Source organism: Amphiprion ocellaris, chromosome 1 (genome assembly GCF_022539595.1).
Source record: "Amphiprion ocellaris isolate individual 3 ecotype Okinawa chromosome 1, ASM2253959v1, whole genome shotgun sequence".
Taxonomy (NCBI): domain Eukaryota; kingdom Metazoa; phylum Chordata; class Actinopteri; family Pomacentridae; genus Amphiprion; species Amphiprion ocellaris.
The window spans coordinates 14,185,869-14,211,211 of NC_072766.1; the positions used below are offsets into that span (position 1 = coordinate 14,185,869).

At 44.3% G+C, this 25,343-nt stretch overlaps 1 protein-coding gene across 3 annotated transcripts in view; it reads right to left on the reverse strand.

Annotated features, from left to right (window-relative positions):
• Nucleotides 1-25,343, reverse strand: part of gse1b (Gse1 coiled-coil protein b) — a 169,590-nt gene that overhangs the window by 44,117 nt on the left and 100,130 nt on the right. Inside the window, exon 3 of one of the 3 annotated variants that reach the window (XM_055009788.1) lies at nt 24,763-24,801. The exons of 1 other annotated variant lie outside the window; for it this stretch is intronic. In XM_055009788.1, the coding sequence (XP_054865763.1) occupies nt 24,763-24,801 (39 nt within the window). Of the gene's footprint in view, nt 1-19,429; nt 20,106-24,762; nt 24,802-25,343 lie in introns of those variants that run through there. One more of the 3 variants, XM_035950773.2, reaches the window with a different exon arrangement.

A 25,343-nucleotide genomic window follows, 5' to 3' on the forward strand; every position in this document is an offset into this window, starting at 1 on the left:
TAAGGATTAAGCAGGTAATGACTGGGAAGGAAGTGGGATGAGGCCCTTTGTACATTGTGCTGTAAACTGCTAATTGCTGGATGCATTGGATCAAATGCAAGCCTAATTGCGTATTGTGCACATAGTGTGTCTCCTGCCGAAGCCCATTTCTGTGTAATAACAGAAGGCAGAGCAGAGAGAAGCACTGTACCCAGCACACACAGCATTCTCCTTTAGGCAGGATGACCCTGATTCTTGCATGTGTGTGTGTGTGTGTATGTGTGTGTGTGTGTGTGTGTGTATGCATTTGTGCACCACATGTCCTGTCTGTCATCCAGGTGATAGTGTATCCCTCACCTCTACTTGACCTGTAAGAAAGAGCAGGTAGACAACATACCCTGACTATTGATGCAGCAACAAGGACTCAGCCTTTAATGTGCCGGCTGTCTGTACACATGACAGCTCTCTAGACACCAGGGGATCCCCCTTCTGTTTAATTAGTCAAATAATCAGTCATTTGGGTATTAAAATATCTTAGTTGACTCAGAGATTTTTAGTCAATTAGTAATTTTCTATGGTCTTTTTTTATCACGAGTCACTAATGAGCTATTAGTCCTTTCTGGTGATTAGTCATTGCTGTTAGGGATAAGTCCTCATTAGAAAATGATAGTCACATCTCTGACATCATAATAATATTCAAAAATATGTTTTGCTTGACAGCATTAATCAAGCACAGGATATAAATAGTTAAAAAAAAACATTATTTTCAGTGATATCAACTTATAAGTATGTCAAGAAATGCTGTAAATATTTGTTGAAAAATAGTTATTTTAGTGAAGGACAACCCTACTAGGACACACAGGAGCTCAATGAAATGTACAATTCAGGTAAATGTGCTCCAATGCACACGGTTTTGCACACATGCCCTCAAATTCTGCTTTTACTGTGCCACTTCAAGACCCCAGCATTTAGCACACAGTGCAATTAACATATGACCAAAAGAGTGTGCAAACAGCTCCAAAATGCTTGCCCCATTTAAAATCTCCAGTGCAGTTAAACATTTATGTTTTCTTGGACAGTTTTTGGGTGCGCAGGCACCCTTTCAAAAGTACACATTTGCACTGTGAATCTCCCACAATGAACCTTTACTTAATTACTATTCCTCCTCTCAGCTGCAGGTGTACTGCTGTCTAAACTATGGCAGTCCGCAGGGTATTCCTTCTTCTCCTCCTGTCCTCTGTCACCGGCGTTTCTTCTTAACCTCCTCAACCTCCTTCTTTTCATATCAAACATCCTCCTATTCCTACCATCCCTCATTGATTTGACTACTTGCCATTTCACATACTCGCTCCTAACATCGCCTCCTCCTCCTCCTCCTCCTCCTCCTCCTCCTCCTCCTCCTCCTCCTCCTTTTCTCTGCAGCCGTTACTTCCATTTGCACCACCTCTCCTATTCTCCTCTCTACAGCTCCCCATCTTTCTCTCTCTCTTTCTCTTCCTCTCTCTCAGCAGCGGACCTGGCCTTAGGCATCGTTAGCTTAATTTAATAAAGGGGCTTAAGCTTTTGAGAGGCTTTTGAAGGATCTGACTGCTGTTACATTCATTACAATCTATCAGCCACAAGAGACACAGCCTTGTTGCATGGCTGAGAAAGGGAGCAAGAGCGTGTGAGCGTGTGTGTGTGTGTGTGTGTGTGTGTGTGTGTGTGTGTGTGTGTTGGGGAGGCTGTAATAATAACGGCTGTAATTATTAAAAGAACGATGGAATCACCCACCATATGAACTCAAAACTTAGTCCTGTTCCGCCTCGCAAAGTGCTGCGTCGTGCAGGGCTGACTGTACAATGTGTCAGCGTGTTTATATTAAACATGTGTGTGTATCAGCGTACACAACTTGCCCATGCCTGTATGTATATTACAGGTGGATAGTGGTGTCTGATGTAGAACTGCAGAGCACAGTGGTAAGCATGCACATTTTCCTCCCACTCAGCATCTAAAAAGAATGGCTCCTGCACCTCTTTTTAAAACTCCCTCAATCCTCGGTGCAAACTCTTCCCCCCTACACCTCCTGCCTTGCCTCCATCACACTGGATGACAAGTGACAGCTCTTTTAGCGTTCACTATAGGGGGACACACTCAGAGCGGACAGGCTAGAAAAGACTTCAGTCACCCCTGTGGACATTCTGCCCGGGTCCCCTTTATACTAGGCGCTTAATATCTAGACTATCCTCGGCTTTTGCCTTCTACTGCTATCACCCACATAATACCTCAGCAAGTTTAAAAAAAAAACATGCAGAAGAAAATCATTAGGCTATGCATATGTCTGTGCATGTACAAACATACGTGCATACGTGCATGTGTGAGCGAGGGCTGGAGGGCATACGCTATACCTCTGGGGTGTGTGTTCCATATTCTTCCCAGTCAGATATTAAATTAAAGCGAGAGAGGTAATTAACATGCAGATCTGATGCCTTGCAGACGATGGAGCAGCATCTACGCAAAGTGACAGGCTAAGCGAGAAAGAGACAGAGGGATAGATGGAAAGACGGTAAGAGAAGGGAGAAAAAAACCCTCCACGGTTATTTACTTCACTGACAGACCTGCTGTCATCAATGTTACTACACAGCTGTGCATAGCTGTTCTCCACAGATGCAGCACAGTGTAAGTATAGAAGCAGCAAAGACATACAGAGCTGCAACTAATGATTACTTTTATTATCGATTAATATGACAATTATGTTCTTTACTAATTGATTAAATGGTTGCTGTATAACACAACCTAGCAAATAGTAAAATATTTGTTATTTCTTTTTCAACAAACAGCTGAGTAGCTATTTCATCTCTAAATATGATCTAGCAGAAAACCATATTGATTTAAGATAGGTCCTGAAGCTAAAATTTACAGAGCAAATTATCTTTATTTTTATACAAAGAGTTGGATGAACTAATTTTCCAGATTATTAAGCAGAAATGTAAAATCAAATGCAGTTTAACGCAAGATATACCTGATTTTTTAAAAACTATCTCACCAGTGAGTCTTCCAAATAGCATATATTATTGTGTATTATTATTATTATTATAAATTTTTTAAACCATACACTGACCACACAGCCACATGGTTCATGTATGTAAAACATTTTTCAAATGAACCAAATGAGCCAAAAACAACAAAAACACATAAAGCTAGTAGACTGTAACACATTTTAGCCTTATTTTGAACTTCATGTTTCTATCAAACAATAACTTAGAAAAAAACAAACCACTGAGTCAGAATGTGCACCTAACATTTCCATTCCAATTACTGAAAGAGAACTGGTAGTTTGTTGTTCACCTGACCTAACCCAGACCCCAGCCTCACACCAGCCACATTCTGACTGACGGCCACACAGAACCAATCACAAGCCACTAATGCATGAATCGGCCAATTAGGAACGCAGGGCATGGGCTGTCTTTAGGCATGTGTGCGCTAGAGTAGACTTTGAGGAGATTAGATGAGAGTTTTACAGTAATCTCTTTCCTATTTACTTTCCATGTCTGTAAATATGCTGCTCATCAGTCCCTCCTTTATTTACATACGTATACATGCAGCTCTAAATGCGGTGGTTTCAAAGGCTTACTGTTAAAACACGGCGGCAAAGGCTGCGGAGGAGAAAAAGGGAAATAAAGCTAAGGTATAAAATAAAGATGGTGAAAGAGAGATGGGATAAAAACAGGGAGTAGGGAGGAGGTGTGTGGATAGAACATGCCTGTCTGTGTTCCCTCCTCGCCGTCCTCCTGTCTGGGTGTCTGTGTATTTGTGTGTGAGCAACAGGGGAGTGTGGTGAGGCCTATTAACAGATGTAGTGGTAATAGGCAGGGGGAGCCAGGATGTGTCTGAGCCACTGACCTGCCCATTAGCTCTCTCCGCTCCGCTAAGCCCTCACATCGATCACCCAGCCACACATCATTGATCTGGAAAACCAGGCACGAGCGCGCTACTCAGACATACCCTCCGTCTCTCACGCCTCTGTGTTGCTGTGTATGTGGGTGTGAGAGAGAGGGAGAGGATGTGTGTGTGTGTGTGTGTGTGTGTGTGTGTGTGTGTGTGTGTAAGCGGGGTGGTAAACCTGTATGTGTTTCTACATGTGCAACAGCTCGTGTACTCTCGTGTGTTTTATCTTTATAAATGTGAGAGTCCGAGTGGACACCTATGTACATGGACACCTTTCATTCCACATACAAAGGGGCAGAGGAATTTTGAACCCTGCTGTTGTATCATTCTTCCCATTATTCAAATTTATTCCACCTTCCCACCCCTCTGCTGTGACATAATTAACAATGTACACTCCTCTATTAGCCACGCTGGCATAAGCTAATTGTGAGCTGTCACTGTGAGCATTGAGAGCACGAGAGCATTGCCCACACATGCACAGAAAAGCATACAACGAAAATATATTTAGTTGTGAGACCTCTACACTTACTGTAACTCCATTTCTTATTCTACTTGACATTTTGACCTGCATGCACGTCCTGCTCTAAGTGCAGTAGGAGTTGGTTAAGAGCTAGATCTTTATGGACAATACCTCTGCTGCTACTAATTAGATCAAAATGTTCCCGTCTCACTCTCATTGTACAAATGAAGCCTCACTGCCAGCTCCCTTCAACACAACAGCAGCCAGAAGCACCAGACTAACTATTTAATTCAAGCAAGAAAAAGAGAGGGGTGAAGGCACAATAAGAGGTTACAGAAATTACTTTTTTACTGTGATGTTTACAGCAGAAGGGAAGAATGTGGAGGAGTGGAGTGGGGGAGCACATAGTGAGGGTGGGAGGAAGGAAATTAGAGTTAAGATCCAAATAGAAAGTGGGGAAAAGGAAAGAGTCGGGACCAGTACTGATGGAGACGTGCATGTCAAGCAGCAGCAGATGTGCTTCTATGTTTCTGAGAGGAAAAGAAGGAGAAAAAACCCCCTGGAAGATAGAGTAGGTGCACAGCAAAGAATTGTGCATCGGAGCCGTTTTTACATATACAAACACGCACAAGCATTTGTAAATTTATGCAAACACATTCTAAGACACAGCACAGCAATCGCTGGTACGACAGCACTGCATGTCGCAAAACAACAGACAAATATATACATGAATCAGCTCTTAGCTCGGAATACTTTATTGTAAACAAGCACTTTGAGGTGTCACCGAGTTTGAAAGAAAGCTCTGATATGTCTTGTTTTTAATTTGTAAGGAGGTAAACATAACAAGAATTATGTATAAGATGCGAGCCATCTGAAAGAGAAAGAGGAGTGGGAGTGTTACGTACAGCTGCAAGGACAATCTTTCACCTCTTTAAATGAAAACATAGCCTAAAAACCTTGAATCTTTTCCATTATGCCGGCCCTCTCGCACACGCTCGCCCGCCGTTCCTCTCGTCGACCCCCGCAAACTCATGTACCCTCAACCAGATGGCACAGGGATGATGATAGCCAAACCAATTATTTATCTAATTATGACTTACCACTTAACAGCATAATCTCCCCCTGCAATTGTTAGGTATTCAAATAGGGGTGATTAAGGGGGTTATGCAAATCTAAGTGAAATCATTAAGCTTGCAATGGAGTTAACAGCATGTCCACTCCACTAGTCCTTACTGAACGTTCCTAATACACACTCTGCTAAGTTGTTTTTAGTGCTGTTTCTTTGTATTGCCTGGCAGACGAGTCCATAATTGTACAGTTCGCTATGATGTATGGGTGAAAAATGTACAGGAAACAAGGAGAGGGAGGGGGACAGGGAGAGAGATGTAGCAAGAGCCAGGGTGAGTTCAAGCCCATGCTAATAGGGTAATTGCATTGATTTCCATTTAGCTGCACTCTCTGATGTTATTTACAGCATTTAGCCCAGCAAACAAGACCTTTCTCTCTTCTCCCAGTTTGCTTTTAACCGGGCGTGACACACTGTCAACCCCTTTTCCTCTGCCCTCTGCCCTCCCTTCACCCTCTTCACAACTGCCAAAACACCCAAATACATTATTAGGCCATTAATAGCAGTCATGCTTACACATCCCTCCACCCCCTCCCTCCTGATTCATTCCAGTGTTGCAGCTCCTCCCTCCCTCTCCTCCGCCTCTCAGGCCTGCTGGCACCAGCACTGAGCTGCTTTGAAGTGGCCTCGTTTATCCATCCAGTTTGAGATATGCTTGTGTGTGGCAGGGTGAGGGGTCAGAGGTTGTGTGTGTGGTTTTTTTTCTTTTTTAGGTGGGCTAAAAGCCAGACCTTAAGAGCGTTAAAGTCAAATGATGATTTTCAGTGAAGTTTGGCAAGATATATGGTAACTGCAGTAACTGTGATCCTTTCTATATACTACCAGTTGCATTAAGTGACAGTGAAGACATGGAACAAATCCTTATGCAAACCCTTGTGTAGCTATTGCTCTTACTAAAAGAAAATGGATAAGAGAATATGAATGCGTTAAAGGTAGCGGTGGTACTATGACAGTCGCCAGATTAAATTCAGTCATCCTGTTTGAGTCTGTCTTCTCTCACCCGTCTGTCTCACATGTCTGACAACAATCGGCTATATGAGAAAAAGAGAGGGAGAGCGTGAGAAAGAGTGTGGCTGTGATTAGCATGCAGCACACAGAGCGTGGTATTAGTACTATATTAATGTGGTGGTCACGTCCAGGACACAGACAGACTGCATTAAGCTCATCATCACTCTTCTGCACACATCAAGGACTCTACCAAGACCTGCAACTCAGCGCACTAGCGAAAGAGCAACAGGGGGATGCCATAGATCTGTGTCAGTACATACAATGCAGTTCACTTTTTTAGCCACTGATTAGTTAACAGTGAGGCGGGACAGGATAGACTGCGACATCACGATGAGCACAATGTATGTTGGAGTGTTTTGTACGTTCAAGGGTAACATATGTGTTGTGTGTGGTGTATTTGTGAAGAGCGTCCTCACATATGACTCATTTCATTCACATCCAAGGACTGCGTGGGCGGTATAGTGGCTTGGTATTAACACCAAAGAGACACGAGTGTGCAAGTGTGCGTGCTATACATGCATATGAACGCAACATACACCATTTGAGTTTATCTGAAGCACACTGCAGCACCATCGGGGCCCACGCATTTTGTCTGTCTTTCTTTAAGACGTTGAATTAACTTAGCTGATAAAGGGGACCACCATACAAAAAAGCTATAGTGATGTCAGTCCCCTATTGTGATTTACAAAAAGGTACAAGGACTACGCTGCGGCAGCAATCATCATGTCCTACTGTTGTAAGGCCAGCTATATGACAGTGGTTGTGCAAGAAAAAAAACAGGCGTCTGAATTGCTGCAAATAAAAATAAAGATTATGATACTTTCCACTTGGCGTAGGTATGTTTTTCTCACCCACTCCCTCCCTCCCTCCCTCCCTCCCTCCATCACTTTCTTTCTCCCCAGGGGTTCAGACAGCAATAGTGAACACCCTACTGTAAAACGATAAGGGAGGCTAAGGCGCTTCTATCCCTGCAGAACACACACACTCAGAGGGATAAGCTATGGACTAGTCCGGATTCTTGATACACACAAACATGGAGAAGCAGACGTTACAAAGCAGAAGCTCTCATCTCACTGCTAAGCAAGCAGGGGAGGGAGGGAGGGAAGATGAGGAGAGAATGAAAGGATTTAGTCTTCATCTGCGGATGAACATGCCATCTCCTCCTCCCTGTTAGCACAGATTCCCTTGCTTCCCTTTGCCTGTAATTGCCATTTCAGCCCCCTTTTCAGCTCCGTCAGTGTGCCCTCAAATCACCCACTGTCTTTGGACAACTGGGTTACTGATGACTGATACATGAAGTGTTTGGTAACACTTTACATTCCAAAGCAACATAAGCTATGGCTACGAACATTGGAAACACATTCTTTAAGCCAAGCACACGCTTCACACTCCTCCGACACACTTTCTCCGCATGCAGATGGCGTGTGTTTCAAGCCAGCAGGGCAAGGCCACGCACGCACATGTATCTGCGATAAGTGTGCGAACGTGTGAGTGTGCCGCTCTGTGTATGTGAGCGCTCAGCGTCTCACCTGGGGGACGAGAAATTAACACAAGCAAATTTTTACTGCCTTCATTTTCATTTTGCTGGTAACAAGACCATCTGCTAACCATCCTGCTCTGCACAGGAAAGAAAAAAAAAGAGAAGTGGGTTACACTGCAATCACTCCCACAGTCCCTTTCTCCCTCTCTCTCTCTACATCCCATCCACACTCTCCCCAACACAGTGAGGGGCAGAGATAACACCTCAAGGCCACGGTGTTGCTGCCAGCCTTTAAACCGCTTCGTCTTCCTCTGCCCTGCTCTCTGTGGTTTTCTCGATGAAAGAGAGGAGGCAGATCAGAGGAAAACATGGCAGTCCAAGCACTTGCATCCACGGCCAAGGCTAAAACCAGAGCACGAAGTCACTGCCCTTCACCACTCACCTACAGCAGACTTGTGGACACCCACACACGCAGATTTGGAGGAAAACCCATTCGTGCAAAAATACCAGCATTTTCGCAAATGTATTCGCATACAATATAAGCAAAACTGCATGTTTGCTTCAACACACACACACACACACACTTGAACCCATTTGTGTGTGCATGTGTGTGTGTGTTTTAGGATACAGATGGGCTCCAGTGGGCTGTTACAAACCCTCTCTGACAGCGGCTTAACGAGGGCACTGCCTTTTGGCTCCTACATCTGTGTTGGTGTCGAGCAGCCAAAACACACAAACACAATGTTTAACAAAATCTTAAAAGTATGTAAAAACGCATATTTGCGCACACACAATCAGGTCAGTGTGTTACGAATGTCTAGTTGCCGTCCTCCAACAGAAATTTCCATGCGGAGTACTCCTCCACACGCAGGAGTACTCCGCACGTTTTAGTGAAACACTTGGAAGCGTTTTGTTCATAGCAAATAATGACACAGAGAGGGAGTGAGAGGAATACTCTGATCTAATTAGCAGCTAGTTAGCAGCAAAACAGTTGAGTCCAATTAGGGGGGTGTGTTGTAGTGTACATAGTGAAGGGTTTAAATGCTATCCTGATTATCAAGGCTGTTTATTTGTTCTTCTACCAGGAGACACACTTAGTGCATCTGACTGCTAGATTTAGACAAATAGGGTGAGAGAGCAGCAAGTGTTTATTTTAGACTGATGTGGAGTTAAACACCAGTGTGTGTGTGCGTGCGTGTGTGTGTTTTGTGTCTGAGGTTTGAGTGGTTGTGGGATAAGTGAGCATGTGTACTTGCATGTATACACCTGTGTGCTTGCATGCACTTGTCTCCACTGTAAGAGGGCACACAGTTGTCTGATACACTTAGACTCCTCATTAATAACCAAAATCTTCAGAGACCTTTTCCAGCGACCCCAAACTCAGTTTCACCGCCACATACCACGAGCACACCCAGTCTCTCTATCTCTCTTTCTCTGCTCCCTCCCTTCCTCTTGGCAGAGTCTCCCCCTGCCGGCAGGTGCACGCTCCGGTGGCAGCCAAAGTGCCAACCTGCCCTCCATATGCCCGCCTCCGCAGTGCCAGCTTACTCTTGCCACTCCCCACCAGGATTCAGCTGGCCAGCCCTCCCCAATCTGTTCCCGCTCCCCAACACTCATCCCCCCCCCCCCCCCCTTCACTATCCACTCCCTCTCTCTCTCTCACACACACTTATCTTCAGCCCCCTCATGCCAGTCCTCCCGCTGTCTTCCACAAAGTGGTGAAGCACTTGGGGCAGCCCGCTCACATTCACTCGTCCCATCTCTCCGTGTGCTCCATCCTTCCCCTTCAGCCCTTTTCTCACCTTACACTCTGCATTCCTCTGACCTTCGTCCGCCATTCTCCACCCTCCTAAGCTTCCCCCAGTCATCGAGCTCTTTTCTGAGACCCTCCCTTGACATGATGCCGAGAGACCGGAGCAGGCACTCACAGAGCCAGGAGCCAGGCCACATCAATCAGCACAGGAGTGTAGGACGACTGCATGTCAGATCGATGCATCATCCTTCAACTGGTTGTACTCTGGGATTTATAGGGAAACCCGCTCCCAGATGAGTGGTGTAGGGCAAGTTTTACTGCCAGCGAGTTGCTCTCGTCTCTATCGGGCTCAAGGCATCAGTGCGTAGTGCGAGTGTTTGAGAGGAAGCGTGTTTATGTGTGTCCAGTCACTTAGAACCGCTGATGCAACCTTGTCTGACCTCTCTGCTTGTTCAGTTTTCCCTAAGGATGTGAAACCACCACTATCCACTCTGACACCAAGCAACCAAATAAACACAAGCAAACACATAAACACACAAACACAGCACACCACAGGGCTGGATGTGAGAGAATGTGATATATCACCAAAACTTCTGTTCCCCTTTTTTGTTGCTTTAAAGAAAAAGGACGGCATTGTTTCTCGAACACATGCCGTACTGTATGAGAGAAGTACTGGGCTATAGCTTTTGAGCTACTTATTTAGCAGTCGCTCTAAGGCTTCCATAAACACAGAGTGATGTGAGCCGTAATCCTGTGCCCTCTCCTCATTACTCCTCCTCCTGAGGAAGTCGTCTGACCAGCCCAGAGCCATCTATTCAGGTCACAACCATCATCTATCATCCATCATCTGGCCACTCCCTGTCTCTCCGTCTCACACTCAGTCACACACAAATTTAGCGTGCGACACTAATTTTAATAGGATGTTTTAGAGTCAGTCACTGATCACTTGCCCCATGCAAAACCTGAGAATGACAGGCAGCCAAGGAGAGAGCGAGGGAGAGGAGATATGGACAGTGGCAGGAGGGGATGGAGGGAAACAGGAAGAAAAAGGAGGGTGAGAAGGAAAGAGAGAGCAAGACCTTGCCTTGAGTCATCTCCCGTCTTTAACAGGATGTGATGAGCTCTCGCCATTCTCTTAATCTGTCTCCCATGATTCGATTCCATTTCCTGTGTGCCGAGAGGCGGGCAGCTCTGCACCAATCAGCCACACAAACAAGCCCACACACACAGCTCAAAACGCAAGAACCTCTGAGAATAAAGTGGCAGACAGAGGTTATTCATTCCTCACACCGTTGAATGTGCCAAAATGCACCCCATGCCGATGCTGTGGGGTCACTGGCTGTTCATTCTTAACCCCTCCAGCACTCACACATGCTGACACAGGAATTTACATCCTCATCTATAAACATGGCAACCTCCCCACTGCCTCCTTCTCTGGACACTGGAGACTGACTACAGGAGTCGAGAGGTACCACCGTCGCCCCACGTGGAGGATGATATGACACCTGGCCAAGAGGGAGACTACTGAGCATGACTGCATGTACACAGAAAGCTGGGAGCAGGTACTCATGTAAGAGCGCCTCACAAACTGTATGTAGAGATGGATTCTGAGTGTCTATAATAAGGTGGATAAATACTGAACAGATGAACAAAGAGGGGGACAGGATTGAAATGGGCGAACTGCATTTTCTTCATTTCTTGTCTTAAGTGAAGGGGTTGCTTTGATGGCTAAGCTCTGAAATCCCATCGGCTAATGATTGGAAAGCTGTCAGCTTAAAAGGCCGCCCTCACCCACCACAAGAAACATATACAAAAATACACACAAATACACACTCCTCTACGGAGCTCCAGAGCAGAATTTAAAAAAAAAAAACAACATGTTTCTCTATTACCCTCTCTCTGGGTGGTACAGTTCTCTGTTTTCCCTTCCTCTTCCTCATAAATCTTGGCCTCGCGCACTCCTAATTACCTCGGGAAGTGAGGGAGGATTACCCTGCTTCTCCCCCTAACCTCATCTATCTCCTTTTTTGTGCTTGTTTCTCTTGCAGCCCTTCATTTATGGTGCAGTTAAAAGGGCAGGGTACATTTGAGATCATCGGCATTTGTCAGTTCTCAAGTGTTTGTATGTTGGAGAGGGTGAGCGAGGAAGTGAGGGCGTTCATGTTTATTAAAACTGTTAAGTGTGAGGACCCGACTGCTCAGCCTTGATCTAGCCAGCAGGTGCTCTGCCAGGGAGGAAGTGGACAAAATGTAACTGAACCTCTGCTACCCTGTGCAAGAGGGTCATCTGGCAGCAAATACAGTGTGTGAGTGGGAGTGTTAACCTTCTTGCAACACTCGTCAGCTTTTACGGCTTTGTTTACTTTACAAATATAGACTCTTTCTTTCTGCTTTGAAAACTATAAGGAAATCTGCACAACAATGAGCATATTTTTTGTTGAAATCTGCAGGAAAGCTTTGGTTAAAAAATTTGGCATCTATTGTGTACCTCCAGGGGTTGTAACAATATTTCTGACGGATTTAAATGATTTAGGGGGAAAATAATAACAAGCAAAACAACATGGGTGGGGGATGAAAGATATTCTACTGAGAGATGATCCTGCATATTTAGTTATCTTATCCAGTGATCCATATGCTTGATTGTTTTCTCATTCATTATGTTAAATGAATTTTTAAAAAATGGATGTTGGTTTGGACTATGGCCCCAGCCTGTCTGGAGCAATAGTCTGTTCAGCATATGTTCGAGCACAGCTCTAACCTTCAGGAGTCAGAGAGGTGTCCAACATGGTGTTAAGGTGCATGCTGTGTCAACAGTCCTGTAAAGTCCCTGTGCAAGGTCTGTGCCACAGGCCAAAATCAATAAAAGGTTACCACCTCAAAAAGATCACATACACTCCACCACCTGCCTCACGTCCTCTCTTTCTCTTTATACTTGCCTCTTAATACATCTTGACCTCACAAACACACAGTAACACAAATCAAGTTTGCTGAAAAATTGCTTCCTCTGAACATCCTTCAACCATTATTGCATTACCACATCACAACAGATCAATTAGACAAATAACCTCCATGCTTTCCACACCCATTCTCAATGCACTTTAATGTTTCTGGTGGTCAGACAGCGGGAAGCTTACAAACCAGTCACCAACCTGCATCCTAATATTAAACTGCTCCTCATGTGAGTGCTTGTAAGAAAAAAAAAGAAGAGAAAAACACTGCCAATGTGCACATGTGTCCATGTGTAATGATGTGCATCCGTGAGTGCGTGTCAGCGCATGTGTGTGAACTCGGTGTCATCAGATGCAGGGAGGGTTTAATGAGAATTCTCTGTAGTCTAATTTGATTAGTGGAGGCAAAGGAAGATGAAGGCAATTAGAGCTCGGCTATTTCTGCTGCTGGAATAATGTTTCAGGAGAGAGGTGACAACATGCACACACATACACATGCATGCACTTACACATTCAACCGCAAAACACGAGTGAGCGCACAAACTCGTTGCTCTCGCATTCCAAATGAGGGTCATGCCAGTTCACGGTGACTTAACCCAAAAGAGCAAAGGTGAGTGTCCGTTACGCTAGACGAGTGTTTGATGAGCACTCTGAGTGTGACATACAAGACATGCCGAGCGATAAGACTGCATACACACGGCTGTAGAGGAACCTTTTACCATCTCACTGCTGCTTCTATGTGTGTCTACTGTCCACAGTTGCAGAGGTACAGAACAAACAAACCCACATACAACACAATGCATTACACAAACAGCATTGCGTCTCCCTGGAGCCAAACTGACAAGCCTACCAGAGGGAACATACAGAGAGAGAGAACTGACTGCAGTTCATAAATCATGGTTGCTACTGTGATACCAGTGAAGCCCCCATTACCCCCCTGCACCTGTTAGTACACTGAATGCCTGTTGGGAAAAAGTGTGAGGGCTTTTAGTGTGTGTGTGTGTGTGTGTGTTTATGTTCCTGTCTTACAGTGCAGGAGAATCAAATGTCCTGATGCAAATAATCCACAAGTCCTCCAGTGTGATGATGGTAAAAGAATAGTTCAGGATCTTGAGAAACCCATCTTTTAGCTTTGTTTGTGGGAGATTGATACCACTTTCATATCAGGGTGTGAATTAAATCAGCACAGCATTTAACATATTGTGTGAATGCATAAGCTGCATATAAACTTCAGTTGCTGCACTGATGAAACAAAAGAAGCAATGTGTGAGCGATCTGTACAGGGAGTTTATTTTGCCTTTCTGTTTCTTTAAGTAAGTTCAGGGACTTAGAACATGTTTAGCTCCCTTTGCATAATGCTAGAAAAATGGGGAAATGCCAAAGTACTCCTTCAAGTGATTACCTTTGAATAATGATTTGGTTGAGGTTGGTCATTTAGGACAACTGTGTGTGTATTTCTGGAACTCCCGAGATGCTATTGCTGGCGGCCGCTTGTATCCAGAGAGGAGCGCAGGCCACAGGTGTGGAGGGTCAGGGTTTAACAGCCCCGGGTTTATGAGGAGGCTAACGGGGCAGCCGGTGAGACGCACCACCGCCGACCTTTACAGCCATGACCGGGGCAGTGCCACCTGCGGACAGGCACGGAACAGATGCCACACCGAGAATGGGTCATAGCTTTAATAGCAAGGGCAGACCGAGGGAGGGAGAGAGAGAGAGAGCGGGAGAGAGAGAGAGAGAGAGCGGGAGAGAGAAAGGGTGAGGCAGCTAGTAGTCCATCATTGTGACTGCTTTACTGCCACTACTGCCATCTAATGACAGAGCTGTCAGAGGACATGGAGTGGGAGGGATGGAGGGATGGAAGGACCAGAGAGCAGAGGGGGAGTAAAATAGATAAATGGATACAATGATAGAGTGAGCTGAGGGATAAAAGCGCAGGGGGAGGAGGAGGAGAAGGATGCAGAGAGATGGGTGACACTTGAGCAGACGCTAGCATAAAGAGAGTAAGATGCAAAGGGGAGATTTGCAGGAATTGATCGGAGGAGATGGTCTCAGCAAGGGATGGACAGAAGGGAAGAGGGAGAGATATTGTAGTTAATTGGATATAATGATTTCACTACTGCACAGATAATCTTCTGACACAGTACGGACTCTGCTGCTGGTTTCATCAATGAGTGCTCTCCTGTGGCTAAGGTTACCGGTGTGTGTGATGGTTCTGCACAAGCAAATGCACAATATGCACATTTACCCAAAAACTGTCTCCACACGCACAACTCTCGTCTTCTTCCCAAACGAGCATTCTGTAATCACCAGTGATTAGTCCACACTCTGATCCAGGCCTTAGCACCCAGCATGGCTCACACACTTATTGATTACCTTGGTGTGAGTGTGTGTGTGTGTGCGTGTGTGTGTGTGTGTGTGTGTGTGTGTGTGTGGAGGAGAGAGGAGAGAAAGGCTTTCTGTCCATATTGCTGTGTTCTCCAGGAATTGATTCGCAAAGAGAGCCAGGAAGATGGGAAGAGAGAAGACCGCAACAATCAAACCAGTTTAGTTTCAGATTTGTTTATGTGTTCATCATGCTTCTTTTTTTTTTAGCATACAAAGGACAGTCTGACAAGTGGACTGGATTACAAAGTGGTTGTCTGAATGAATGTGTTCACCTCAAGATCAGACAGGATTAGCTCTCGACACCAAGACCTTGTCAGTCGGTGGCCAGTCATACCAAAACGCCAGCCTTTTTTGCTCTTTACCCTCGTGTTGTCCTGCGGGTCAAAATTGACCCGTTGTAAAAAATGTGGAAAAAAAAAAAATTTCCACAGTGAAACTTCTGATGTCCACATTTTCAACATTTTTGGGAAATCTTTGAATATTTTTTGGTGGAAAAAAGAAATGGTAAAAATGTTTCTTAAGAACATTCACAAAAAAATCAATCAAAATCCAGTGAATTGCGCTGAATTTTAGTTGATTTTTATGTGAATGTTTTTAAAGAAAATATTAGAAGTTTTATTAATATATATGTAATCACTTTAGATATTTTTAGGACTTTTTTGGAAGATTTTTATACTCATTTTTTGAAAATATTTACAAGAATTTTCTTGCCAAATTTGGGGGATTTTTTTTACAATAAAACTTTTACGGGAAATTTTTAAGGAATTATTGGAATTTTCTTCCTGAAGGTTTTTCAAATTTTCAGAAATTTGTGGAATTTTTTTGCTGAATTTTTGGATTTTTTTCAGACAAGGAAACAATATTTTTTGGTGCCCGTAAACGAAGAGGAAAACAGGAGGGTTAACCTCACTTCCCCTTACTCCTGCTCACCTCTGGTGGTTTGTGGTTTCAGCATCACTTGAGCATCACTTTTTTGTCTTGGAGAGGCCTTATGTCCATCTCATTTTTGTAACTCTTACTCCTTTTTCACTCTTTGTTACTACTTTAACTCAAGCTATACATTAAATACAGGCACTTCTAGCAGAACCAGTATGTTTGTGCATGGAAGTTCACTTCAACACACATAACACACACACATACACAAAGGCATAATGCATACAGGCATGTGTAAACGAAGTGTAGGCATTGAGGAGGATGAGTAGAAGGATTGGACTGCTGTAGGTGGGAGGGAAAGACGTATAGCGAGAAGAATAAAAATATGAGGTGCGTAAAAGTGAGGAGGAGGCATACTGACAAAAGGTGAACATGACCCATCCTCCATTTTGAAGTGGTTGCTCCCGAGCTCTCCGCCACCTCAGCCGTGATACAAATGCAACCCAAGTTCAAGTGCTTCTCCTCTTCACCTTTATCTCTATGCCCCCCTCGCTGTTATTTTCTCTTAATACATTTCTTTCTCCACTTTCTCTGCTTTCTTCCTTTTAAAACCCGCCCCCCTCTGCCCACAACCCATTCCTCTTTATTTAACCCAACCTTTTTTGTTGTCAAATAATCATGGAGAACTAGCATGTGTCTGACATGGTCTCCAAGGCAACGGCGGTTAAGACGGGAAGGCAGGCAGGGGTTCATTCAGTGGCTGAATGAAAGAAGGGGGAAGAGAAGAAGCAACCCACAGTGATGGACACACACACACACACACACACACACACACACACACAGAGACACACACACACACACACACACACACACACACACACACACACACACACACAACACACACACACACACACACACACACACACAACACACACACACGCTCGCACATAGCCATGCCGACCTGACTAGCCTTGACCACCGTCACACTGAAGACCCTCTCTCTGTGTCTCTAATCTGTGTGGCTCTCCTGCTGCAGGAGAGGTTGGTGTTTTGGGATCATCAGGGCCAGCACACACACACACACACACGCACACACACACACACACACAAACACACACACACACACACACACACGCACACACACACATAAAAACACGCACACAGTAATAAAGAGTGCAGAAAGGGTCATAGCTACCAAAAGGCAAATGAGGAAGAGGAGGAGGATGAAGAGGGAGATGAAGGAGATGACTGGGTGGTGAATGGGAGTCAGTGAGTCAGAAAGAATGTCCTGAGGCAACAGAGAGGGAAGGTGAGGAGATAGAGGAGGTGACAGCCAACATCTCAATCCTTGTCTTTACTTAAATCTCTCCTGATTTTGTCTCACCACATCATCCCGATTTCTCTCTCTCCCAGTTCTCCCTAATTCTTACATTACTCTGTTTGATCCAAGTATTACCTTGAGTATAAAGAGCACTCTGGTCAGAGGCTCTGACATAAAGAAAGTGCTGCATGGAGTCCTTTGTCCCTCTCCGTAACCCCTGACACAAACATGTCTCTGCATTTCTTTCTCACACAGCAGGAACTCTGTGGCTTTTACCAGCAAATATCCATTTCAAAACCCTACTTCTGAAGAAGAAAGGTAGGCCAGCAAGGCACAGAAGACATGCAAAGGAAAGAAAGCAGGATAAACAAATTGCAGATAAAAAGTTGTTAGTGCTTCAGCTTAGTTTTAATTTGGTTTGTGGTGAAGTGGTGACACGCACTTACTGGTTACATAGTTTATTCACAGGCCCCTAAGACTCTTAGATGTGGCAGCAGTCATTTGGCAAGTCTTTTTCATTTAGCAAGTACTACACGTTACATATGATGGTTGATAGATTATTTGTGTATTTTAGTTCTTGGATTAGTTGTTATATTGCTTGCAGGTCTCCAACTATCTCTAATAGTTAATTTTGTGTTTCTACTGCAGTAATGTGCTTGAAGCATAAAAAAATATTGCACAGAGAAAGCATGTAGAAAAAACAGCATATGCTTGTGCAGTGGGCTCACATCTTCCAACTAATGCACAATTAGCAAAAATTGTTAAGGGAGAGTTATTGTGAGGGAAAACCAGATGAAAGGCAGCTAAAAGCATCTAAATATACATTAACTGATGCTGCAGTAGGAAAGGTAATATCTGAGTCTAGTGGTACTGTTAGTCAGCAGAATGAAGATGGAAAAGTAAAACATGCCTATTAATAAACAGGTTGGCTGACTGGGCATCTGGCAGGTGGGAGGGGATCTATTAGGACGGGCTGTGAGGTTGTAAAGTGAAATGTGAGGGTCAAAATGAAAGCGGTGTTGGTTATGGACTAACTGCACACTCTACTGCTGACTAAAGCACATACATAATTTATGTCTGCTAAGTGTCAGTGAAGTGTACCCGGTTCTGCTGTGGGGACAAAGCAGTCACACACAGACGAAAGCACAAATTAACCAGATGACAAGCACCTCTGTATAGATTTAGGTTACAAAATTAAACAGCACCTGAATTACAGTTAAATTTACAGCACAAAATATCAACTTAAACAGAATAAGCATCATTTAGATAAACATGAAAGAAGCACATTTTACACACGTGTGCATATGTTTTTGCTTACTTCAGAGGTGTGCAAGTATACAGTGTAAATGCAAAACAATCACATTATATGAATACATGCAGGAAAATATAATAAATATAATAAATATGGCAGTATGAGCTCAAAAGCAAAAGCAAAGAAAAGAAAGAGAAAAATACTGCCAATGTTAAATTCCCCTCTCTTTCATTCTCGCTTTCTACCTCAGTCTGTCATTCTCACTCCCTCTCTCTCTGCTCTCTCTTGGCTGTCCTCTCCACAATCAGTGCCCAGTGAGCCGTGAGACGCACTTAAGCGCCGACCGGCGGTAACCTCACGCCGCCCTAGTACTCGCTCTTTTTCACACACACACACACACACACACACACACACACACACACAAAACCACAAACATGCGCGTGTGCATGCTTGCATGCACAGTCACTGGCACAGACACATACATGAGAGAAGGACAACTCATACAAAAGCATGTATTTGCTTCTCTCCTCTACTTGCTGTGTACCTGTGTTGAATAAAACACACACAGCCACTTAGTGTCCTGTTTACCTGCTGACTTCCATCCTGATAAAAGGCTGAGAGGTTAGCGAAACAGAGTGAGAGCTGCTGTCACACAGCATTACCAGGCTTGGATCTCAGGTTCCAACCTCAGGACCAGCAGCACAAAGACAAGTGTCTCCTCAAATGCACTCCAGAGCTAACCTCAAACCTCCTGTGCACTTTCTCAGAACACACAAACACACACAGAAAGAGACAGATGTGCATGTACACATTGCACATGCCACTATGCATTTCCAAAATGTATCTGCAAGCCCATATGCATTAAAACACAAGAGCATGTACATTTTTCACATCAGACAAAAATGTCATAAGCTTACCTGGTAAGTAGTAAAGTGGTGCTTTTAGTCCAAACATGGTTACTGTTTAAGTGTCATGAAGCAAGAGAAACTTGTTTCAAACGTGCAGGCGGCAATCCTGTCCTGGATGACTGAGATCGAGAGGGACTGCGCCCTCGCAGCCACCCAGAAACGAGGCTCTGTGTGTGGTGAGGCTGGGCTGGGACTCAGCCTGTCATCCCTGCTTTCTGGTCCTCGCTAACCAAGCGTGAGGCTGGGACCGCCCAGCCAGCTAGGACACACACACATACACAAACACTCAGACAGTCACACAGACACACACAGACAGAGCGGTGCAGGGGTCAACCCCTGAGCACGCCCCTGCTCTCGACCCCCTCGCTCTTGCCCCAGATCCCCTGAGCGAAGGGTCACACACTCGCTGTCCGTTCCTAAGCAGCAGCAGGAAGCACGCTTTTTCTCAAGCTCTTTCTTACACGAACACACACAAACACACACCCAGAGAGACGGGACAGCCAGAGAAAGATGTAAAAGCTAGCGGTCCGGTGCCAAGAAGAGGTGAAAAGAGGAAGGAAGGAGAAGAAACCCAGACTGGGTAAATCCTGCAAACGAGAACAACGACTGATTCCTGGGACTGGCTTTTATCCCTCTATCCAAGAAAGATGATCAGAGGAGAGACGGCTCTGCTTCCTCCGCTACTGCTGCCACCCGCTCTCTTTCTCACTCTCTCTCATTTTCTCACCCTCCCTTTTCTCTCTCTCTCTCTCTCTTTTTCACTGCCGATACAGAGAGGAGGTGGAGGAGAGGAGGAGAGGAGGAGGGCAGAATGAACTCCCTCCAGGCAATAACACAGTCAGATAGCAAGAAAGGGTGTGTGTGTGTGTGTGTGTGTGTGTGTGTGTGTGTGTGTGTGGTGTGTGTGGTGTGTGTATGAGGGGGGAGGTGGTGTTATAGCATAAAGAGATAGAATAGGCGAGGCTACAGATGAGAAGGAAATACCAGGCAGTACTGATGCTTCATCCGAGGAGGAGAGAGTGGTCACAGTTCAGTTTGGAGTCAGGGTGACAGCTGATTGGACAGCCCCGATGACAGCGATAGGCCAACGACTATCAAGGGAGCATCTGTTCACACTGTATCAGACAGTAGGAAAGCATCGACCAATGGAGAGTGCAGAGAGAGTGCTGTGGGTCTTCAAGGGCGGCTCACAATAGAACAGCTACGTGTTTGGTAGAGGAAAATATAAAAGATCCCCCGCCTCCATTCTCCTCTCTGAAAATGAGAGTCCTCGTCTCTGTCTGCAAGTGTGTGGGTGCGTTTGTGTGTCCGTCTAGGAAACTTGGCTTGTGCAGTCTAGTGCACAGACTGCTCACCATGCTGCGCTGACAGCAGACTTTCCCCCCCTTCCTTCCTTCCTTCTCTCTCTCTCTCTCTCTTCATCATACACACACACACACACACACACACACACACACGAATAAACACGCAAACATGCTGTGTTATGCCGCCGCCTGCTCCACACACAAACCTGCCTGAGATGGTGACAGTAGGGGTGAGGAGTTAACTATCTGCTGGGAAGCATCCATGCCAAACCACAAAAACAGCAGGAGTGTGGAGGGGAAAGAGAGAGAAAAAAAGGGAGAGATGATGGGCAAATAGTCTAGCAGGACAGTTTGCCCCGTGGGCTGACTTGCTCTCCAACCCATTCTATGAAACTCCGTGGGGGAGAACGAGAGGGGAGATTGGCAGGAGTTTAGTGAGGAAAGGAGAGGGAGAGGCACACTAAGGGGTCCTATGCCTTCAGGAAGACTCAGAGGACAGGGAAGGAAAAAAAAAAAAACACAACACGCATCCAGAAGCACAACAAGCACAGTGAGAATGAGTGGGAGTGCGAAAGGCATGCTCACAGGCAAATAGGGCAAATAATCACTAATAGGGACTGATGATGAGACAGACAGACGGAGAGAGCAAGCGAGGGATGGGGGAAGTCCATAGATTGAGATATGGATGGAAGCGGAGAGGAGGGGGAGTTATTCTGGGAACAAAGCCCTTTTTTATTAACACAAAGACAAGAACTCGGTAAATGTTTAATTAAGACAAGCGCAATGTGTCCACAGTGTATAGCATTTCTGCCATAAGGACAGATAAGTGAGATAGTTCAACATATTCACATTTGCACACCCTTCATACTGCGTTGCGTACAGCTGAATGTGTGCAAACAATACACATTATCATCGCTGAAAGGCACGCTTCTGTGCTGTTTTGCACAGGTGTGTGTGTGAGCAAGGTGTTGAAGTGTCTCGCACCTTGAGAGACAGGTTGGGAGGTGACATGTCCCCCTGAGGAGCCACAACAATGAGTCCACTGACTAACACAGACAGACAGACAGCTAAAAATACAGCATCCCATTTCCGCAAGATGAAGAAGTTGAAGCATAAAGACAAGAAAATACATTTGCTATCAACACGCTAAAAGCCTTGTGCTTGTAACCTTAAATTTTAAACAAATTCTCTCAGAAATTCTAAAAAGATGTCAACTACATTTATGTAAGTCTTTTGAAGAGGGCACATCAATCAAAAGAGATTTTCTAACACCTTTACTATGGCAAAAAATGTCTTTGAATATGGTTCCTGCCTCCAGCTGTTTTAGCTGTGTTGTTCAAAGTGTTTGACAAAGAACAGGTTATCCCAGCTTCTTTGTTGTTTTTCAGGTAGCATCTTGGTGACACATTCTTATTGCTGTGCTTCCTTTGCATTGCATTAACTGTTAAATAATTTCAGAAACTACATTTGTTTTGTTTGCTTTTGATTATGAAGTTACAGATCTTTTTTAGTAATTTTTAAAAAAATACATTGCTATTGGAAACATCTCAATTTTTGTACGGCACAAGGTTTTTCCAAACAGTGACAAGTTTTTAGAGCAAACAGAGGTTACACATTTTGTTTTAAGGCAGTGAGTTTTAAGACGGTAGAGGAAAAGATGTTATTCAAAGGAAAACGTTGCGGGTTACTGCCTTAAACTGGAACCACAAGCATCACACAGCTCAGTGATGGAGGGGAACAACGACAGGTAACAGAAAGGATCATCTGTTTGCTTTTTTTTTATTCCGCTGCTCATTAAGGGACAGGCAATGCTGGAGAATAGCTATTGTCCTCTGTTATTTCAGGTAGTGAAATGAGTCACATTTGACATGTTACTGTATATATGTAAATAGACTGTTTTTGTACTACTTTAAGATTTCCTTGCACTGTAAAGGAGAAGCTCTGCAATCTCATTATACATTGTATAATGACAATAAAGAATATTCTATTCTATTCTATTCTATTCTATTCTATTCTATTCTATTCTATTCTATTCACTGCAGAAGAAGGAACGCACACATACGCACATGCACTCACACACAAACACACACTGAAAGGGTATAAAAGCTCCCTTGGGACTGAGGCAGCATGTGAGACTGAAAACGCTGTGATCAAGAAGTAACAGGGAGAGACGAAGAAAAAGAGAGGGGAAGAGCAAAACAAGAGAAGAGGGGGTGTTTTAAAAAAGGGAAAAAGATGAAAACAGGAGATGGGAAGGAAAGACAGTCAGCTGACAAAGACAGGGATGAAGAAGGAGAGAGAGAAAAAGCAAGGCTGATCTCACACATACATGCATGTACACACACACACACACATACACACACACACACACCATGCCCACTTCCTGTCAACTTTCCCCCCTCACTCAAAAATATAATCACCCTCCCAAGCGTTGTGTGTGTCCGTTGGAAGGGGTTGAAAATGTGTCTTCTTCCATCAGCAGGGAAATCAAAGATAAGGCATCGCTACTGTATTATCTTTTCCCTACCACACACAGCCTCTGGAAGTCCACACGGACGCACACACACACACACACTGTACACTATACCAGATACACACACTGTAATGTGCTGCACTCTGACATGACTGCAAAAAAGAGCAGGTGTGGGATTCTCTGAGACTACGTCGTGCTGCAAACAACGTCACAAGAGTGGATGAGCAATCCCAACAGCAAAAATCCAAATGTGGGTCGTGTTTTTTCTTTGGTTTTTTTTTTTGGTTTTTTTGCACATTTTAAGGCAATCCAATTTTTAAATGGGAATTATGTGCTATTTTTTGACCACATCACAAAATAAGCATTATATAACTGAGTAGCACATAGAAAAGCATTAACTGTGTATCGCTGTGAAACAAGGATCCTCCTACTCTTTGCACCACCCCAATGAACATAAGAAAATGTCAGCCTATGACCACGATGCTCTATTCAAACTTAACAATTGGGCGCAATGACATTGCCATCACTACCTGGAAATCGCTAAAAAATTTCTCCAATATGTCTAAAATCAATAACTGTCCTCTGCCACTACGCATCACAAGATACAGAAACAAAAACTCAGACCCTGTGATTAGAAGGACAAACATGTGCACAACAACAACAATAAGGACATATCTTCACAATATGAGTGAATTAATTAAAATCTTGCATCTTGTACACAACAAAACCCAGACATGCAGTCCAGAGAGACCATCGACTTTACATGACCTCAAGAAGAAAAAAGGGCTTTTTGTTAGTATACAGTGAGCATATGACAGATTTCATTTAAACAAAAAAAAAAAAACATGACTTAAGTGCATCCAGACATATCAATCCTGACGAGAAATAACATCTCGTCACCCTTCACTCACCCCTATTTGCCGAGACCTGCACCCACTCCACCATTACACACACCCATTTAACCTGACCTCTCACTGGTGATTAGAAGCCTGTGAAGTGTGTTAGTGTGTGTAATGTGCGTGCGCGTGTGACGCTCTTTGTGTGCGAGATGTTTCTCTCCGTATGCTAATCACACCCTAGCACTGAGAATTAATTTGCAAATGTGTCATTACCCATCAGGCTCAGCAGCAATAACCCTGCAATTACACAACTCTCGCTCGGCCAGCTGAGCACCACGCACGCATGCAGGCGAACAGATGCGCACATAGCTACACATGCGTAGCGCTTTGTACAGGAGCGTAGAAAAAGAAAGCAAGCTTGGCTATAACATTCAGGAAATATTGCATCCTGCTTTACCACAGAGAGAAAAAAAACACAGGCTTCTTTGTATCCAAGAGATGTTCAGTATGTTTGCAGTCTAATCACAGCTCCTCACCTCAGTGTCAACAGGACAGCAACCAAGGTCAGTTGCGCACTTTCACTCACTTCTGTTTCTTAGCAACATTATCCAGGAGTGTGGCCTCGCTAAGAGCATCACACAGCGCCTTCAGATTACAGATACAGCAACTGAGCAACGTCCTTGTGTGTGCGTGTGTGTGCGTGTGCGCATGAGCTGAAGTACTTACCTGTAAAATGAGAGGCCAGGATCAGAGGTGAAGAGTGCACTAGCAAAGTGGAGGAGGACGGTTAACATGGAAAAGAAAAACAAACCTGTGAGTATCTATGTTACATTTAAATTAGACGACATTTACAATCTTTATACACTGCACTTTATTCAACAAAAACCTCAGTCATTTCTTGTTCTAATATACAGATAAAGAGATATGGTGCACAGACCTAGGAGGGGCTTACAGAATAGATTAATGACAATGAGAAATATGTGAACTATGCGCTACAGCTCTTGCATTCATTAGATTTGAATCCCGTCAGACACTTGAAAATATATTTTGAAAATATATACAAAAAAAGGTCATTCTCTCTTAAGTTGAGAAATGATCTGTTTAGCATTAGAGCTGCTGGATGAGCTTTTAGATGACTACCGCAAAACAGCACTTTAAGAAACCTCCCAGTGTTTCAAAGCCGGGGTCAAACAAGGGTGACGGTGAAGCTAAATGTTTGCTCAGTCACTGGATGCAAACCACCTGCTCTCAAAATCCACTTCACACATCAGATTGCCTAATATGGTTACAGCTCAATCACACATCTC